The 5346-nt window shown below is 44.0% G+C and overlaps 1 protein-coding gene across 1 annotated transcript; it reads left to right on the top strand.

Moving 5' to 3' along the window:
* Positions 1-345: 345 nt before the first annotated feature.
* On the top strand, positions 346-1722 carry LOC6596670 (ERI1 exoribonuclease 2). Its single transcript, XM_002021972.2, has 3 exons — positions 346-1303; positions 1360-1519; positions 1579-1722. Exon 1 carries the CDS (start codon positions 466-468, stop codon positions 1135-1137), a length of 672 nt encoding a protein of 223 aa, XP_002022008.1. The 5' UTR covers positions 346-465; the 3' UTR covers positions 1138-1303; positions 1360-1519; positions 1579-1722.
* Positions 1723-5346: the final 3624 nt, after the last annotated feature.

Below are 5346 nucleotides of genomic sequence, written 5' to 3'. Positions count from 1 at the left end.
CATCAACATATGCCGTCTCACTCACACTCACTATACTATGTGTTTTTCACTCGCACTAATTGCTAGGGTATAAATTTAAAATCGCGGCCGTAGCTGCGCCTCACAACGTTCCTTTTCGTTAAAGGCACTAAACTTTTCTTTTCACTGCGCTTTATTTACCGACTGACAATTGTACTACAAAGTTGCATTTTATTAAAAATCGATAGATATCGAATAAATGCAAAAATTGCAATGATAGGTCAAAAGTTATCGTTACTCAGCAAAAACAGCAAGCACTGGCAAAAAAGCGACAGCATATTACATTACAAAGAAAAATAATTCAATTGGAATTGCACAAACAAAGTCGGCCTTCATAAAAGTGTACAAAGCAACTGGGCTAATACATCAGAGAATATTCCTGAAAGGAGCTCGTCCAGATCCAGTTAAAGAAAGTTAAAGAATTCACGCAAATCCAAGAAGTTTACAATGCATCCTTTTACTTATGCCATATCCGTGGACTTCGAGGCCACCTGCTGGGAAAATCAACCGGCTCAACAATTTAGATTGTCGGAGATAATTGAGTTCCCAGCCATTTTGGTCAATCTGAAAACGGGTATGGTCGAGGCGGAATTTCACAAGTACGTGATGCCCGTGGAGTCGCCGCAACTGAGCGAATACTGTACCAGTCTGACGGGCATTCAGCAGAAGACTGTGGAGGCGGGAGTGCCACTGCAGACGGCACTCAATTCCTTTATCGAATGGCTGAAGAAGGAATTGAGCGCCCGCAACCTGGTGCTACCAAAGATGAGTATGACCAATCCACAGGGAAACTGTTTCTTCGTCACCTGGACGAACTGGGACTTTGGAATCTGTCTGGCCAAGGAGTGCGCACGCAAGAATATACGTAAACCAACCTGCTTCAATCAGTGGATAGACGCGAGGGCCATCTACAAGAAGTGGTACAAGTATTGTCCCTTCAGCTTCAACAATGCCCTGGAACATGTGAGGCTGACCTTCCAGGGACGTGCTTACTCCGGCATCGATGATGCCAAGAATCTGGGCAGTCTCATTTGCAAGATGTTTCGTGATGGAGCCCCCTTTTCGATCACCAAGGATCTGACACCACATAAGGAGCTCAACGAGAACCGTGGCTTCTGAGCTTAAGCGGTCAGCCATCGGCCATTAGCCATCCCAGCCAGAGCCAAAGCCCCCCAGCCAGAGCATAATAATCCATTTGTTTTTTGGACTATGTTTAATATTCAACGCCACAGTAACCCAAGGACACTAATGCTGACTAAGAGATGGGCCCAATTTAAACACAAATGTAAACGCCAAATAAGTTTATTGTTTTTTTATTATCTACATAATTTCTTTTGACAGAAATAACGACTTGACATTTGAAGTGCATCGCCATCGCAGCAAAGCCCCAGCACCTGCATCTGGATATCAAAAGCCAGCAAGAAAACCACAACACTAAAAATCCACTCATTCTATTGGGTGTAGAGAATGATTATGAGTTTTGCATAATCTGAACACAAATGTAAACGCAAAATAATTATCTTGTTTTCTTTTTTATATTTTATCAAATCTCTTTAACAGAAATTAAATTGATGTGCAACGCAATGACAGCCGATCGCCTGCCAGCAGCCATTAGCCATCCCACCAAAGCAGAATGAGCCAGAACACAAAAAAAGCCATTTATATATTTGATTATATTTAATACACTACAATTCTGAAACCACACCAAATAACATGGAAGATGGCTAAGAGTTGTCCCTTATGTGAACACAAAGGTAAACACTAACGAGGGGGAACGTTGTGAGTTGCTGCTGCGACCGAAACTCTACATTTATGCCAGAAGCTTAGTCAGTATGGCTTTCCTCCGCCAGACCGAACGACACGACAAAGAGTGCGTGCGAGAGAGACAGAAAATCAGTCAGAACGTGTCGTCGGGCGCTGCGTAGCCACTGCAAATTGATTTGTTCGGTTATAATACTAATCCGATCGGATTCAGATTCGGCAATCTGGTAGATATGGTTATTCTCTATGATTGTTCAAAATTGTGGATGCCACAGATCTTCGTCCTTTGTGATGGCGGAAGAGGGTGGGGTGAAATTTTGAAATACATATCACTAGGTGCTCATAGAGAGGGACAAACGGACGGACGGACAGACAGACATGGCTCTATCGACCCTCGACTATTGATGCTGATCAAGAATATACATATATACTTTTTATGGAAGGGGGGGTATAAAAAATGCTCTTTTTTTGTTATGTATTTTAACTAATTTCTTTTGACAGCAATTGATATGAATTTCAATTTTATGTCCATCGCAATCTCAGCTACCACATCTACATCGGAATCTAAACACCTACAAACGTACGAGTACATCTAATCATAGCAATGAATATGGCCTTATACATTTTGCTACTATTCATACTTACTAATTCCCAAATGGGAAAGCTAGAATAGCTCGATATTTTGTCGAAACTAAGTTAGAGAAATTAAGAAAAACGAGGCAACCAAATTGTCATAGAATTGGAGTTTAGATATAGCCCAATGCGAATATTGAATATATGTACATATATCTAAGTAGGATAATGTTAGTGGAGTTTTTAGTGGGAACAATTGAGAGACTTGACTTATCTCCTTCGAAATGTTCTGTGCCGCAATTTCCAGTCTGGCCTTGAATCTAATCCCCTATTCAAGTCGGAGCATCTACAGAAGAATGCGGATTCAAGATGGAATTTGCTTGCATCCCTTAGCCAAGTTGTGAAGTGTCACTTAGAGGAAGTGTTGGAAACAGGGAGACTTGCTCCATACCCTGGGCCTCTGTTCGGTTGGTGACCGACGCCTGCGGTTCCTGAGGGCTTCTACGAGTATTCATATTCCAAAGAATCCGAAGTGCCTGAAAAGAAAAAGAATTTTTCAGTGGTAAAGGGTAAAGATGAGAAGAATGCCTGTAATGACCTAGTGACCGCCGCAAAAGTTCTGTCGGCTGTACAGGACTCAATAGGCTCGTTGGAACCCAACGTACACTATGTTGAGCAACCATTTGAAGACTCTTGCGAAAGGCGCCTCAAAAGATACATGAAATTAAGTGAAGCTGAGTGGGGTGATTTGAATAGGCTTGTTAATACCCTGGAGCCGACGTACCTTGCCACAGAAAAGTTGCAATTGTTCATCAATTGACTTCTATAAGCTATGGCTGGAGGTCAATAAGTCTAATGCATTTGCAGCTATTTCATTTATATCATCCCTTTAGTATTTATCATTATATATGTAAGCGACGCATACTCAACCATAAGCATAAGCATAGCCCTCATACACGCCCTATCACTGCGGTCAGATCGACGATTGATTCCGTTGGTAGAGTGGTGGAATAGCCACCACTAGATGGAAACGTGGCGGTAAGGAGCACTGCATAATGGTCACGCTGGACATTAAGAACGTGTTTAGCACGGCGATGTGGAGCTGCATCCTTCTGGCACTGAGCAATAGGAGATATTTGCAGGCGTCCCGCAGGGGTCGGTGGCTGGAGAGGATCGGGCTCGAACTCGCTCCCCACAAGACCGAGGCAGTGTTGGTGCCCAGCCTAAAGAAAGCTGAGACAGTCCTGCCACGGTCATATCTCTGCCATGGATGCTGGCTAATGGTAGTCGGGCGGAGTAAAGAAAACTCTCAATGAAATTACCCCAATCTATGGTGACACTGTTACATGCCGAGGGATGCATGGCCGACGGGTTGCTCGGTTGCTAATATACGGACTCTGGATACCTGCCGACCTCCAGTTTAAATTAAATTTAATTTAAATTAAGTAGTCATTAGTGAGCTCTCACTGCGTTCAGATAAACTTTTGAAAAATCTGCCAAATTTGTTATGGCATACCTGCATATTGGTAAATTTGCTACCGCGACGGGGCCAGAGGCGGTGGTGAAATTTGTTGCCGATAAACTCAAGATGCCGGAGGAGGAAATTTCTTGCGTGAAATTGGTTAAGCGAGATGCTGATCTATCTGCGTTATCTGGGGTTCCCCGTGGTCTTTGATGATAGATTCTGGCCAGTATCGGTAAGGGTTTCGCGCATAGACAGAGGCCTGATGAGGAAGCTGATTTGACGGCAATTAATCTGTGTGCAGCTGTGCCACTGCGGACGTCCACGCAGGCTCAGAAAGCTCCAGGTTCATCCACTTCAAAAAAAACCCCAGTGAAACCCCTTTGGTTTTATGATCGCCGCTTCTCCACAAAATATTCTGCTTGCACTTTTTTGACGAAGAGTCAGCAGCCCGTCGTGCACTCTTATGTGGAACACTCTTTAGCATCATCACCTAGATTGGCTCTCCCTGCCCAATCTTCTGGACGAGGATGGTGTGCTGCTATTTCAGACTCCGGCACATAAGCAGGTTTCAAGCATGGGTCTCGGCCCTTTGGTTCAGTGGGATATGCCTGAACCTCCTCTGGATCCATCTTCCGTGGCCACTAACAGGACGGCACCGCCACTTTCTGTGACCGTGCCGATGGACGGTGCCAAGACTCAGGCTGTCAGCTTGGCTACCTCTACGTGTGACTTCGACGTTGTCATTTTGTTTGAAGCCTGGCTCAATTCAAGCTTTTTCGACAACGAATACTTCGATCCTAACCTTTTCCAGGTGTTTCGTAAGGACAGAGATTGTGCCAAGACGAAGCGCTGCAGAGAAGGTGGGGTCATTGTGGCCGTCAGACACACCCTACTGGATGGTGACTCTGTTCTGTATCAGATTGGTGTGGCGGTGGCTGGCCAGTCGGAGACGCTATTAGCGCATCGTACCCCAGCAGTACTGGGAACTAGTTCGGAGGTGGTGATATCACCACTCCCTAAAAGACCAGGGGTACTTTCTTTACTAACCCTTAACAATGCTTTTCATCATTTCCATTTTTACCCGCAATGTCCTACGACATGGGGACCAGCGATACCACATCGTTTACCCCCGAACAAGTGCTATGTGTACTCGTCTAGTAGCTAATGAAATGAGTACCCATGTAGTAGCTAGTGAAATGGGTACCCATGAAGTAGGTTATCAATCTTCATTTCATTTCATATTTAAATTTTTCTTTTATTATATATTTCATTTTAGTTTCTAAAATTTACTAATTAAGGTCTGCGGTTCGCGGTGGTACTGTTTTTGAAGAAACGTTTTTTTTTTTTGCAGCTGTAGAGCCTTCCTAATCTGGACTTCAGCTGATCCAGTCCCCGTATCTACAGTTATGGCATCTATAAATATAAAATACAGATATAATAGGCATAAAAAACGAGGGGGAACGTTGTGAGTTGCTGCGGACACCGCAACTCTACATTTATACCCGATACTTAGTCAGTAGGCTCTCCTC

The sequence above is a fragment of the Drosophila persimilis genome, unplaced genomic scaffold, assembly GCF_003286085.1.
Source record: "Drosophila persimilis strain 14011-0111.01,24,50 unplaced genomic scaffold, DperRS2 tig00000520-arrow-pilon, whole genome shotgun sequence".
In the NCBI taxonomy this organism is placed as follows: domain Eukaryota; kingdom Metazoa; phylum Arthropoda; class Insecta; order Diptera; family Drosophilidae; genus Drosophila; species Drosophila persimilis.
This window is presented reverse-complemented; position numbering and strand designations above follow the sequence as displayed.

Coding starts and splice junctions, on each gene's coding strand:
- LOC6596670 (XM_002021972.2), top strand. CDS start 466: ATGCATCCTTTTACTTATGCCATATCCGTGGACTTCGAGGCCACCTGC.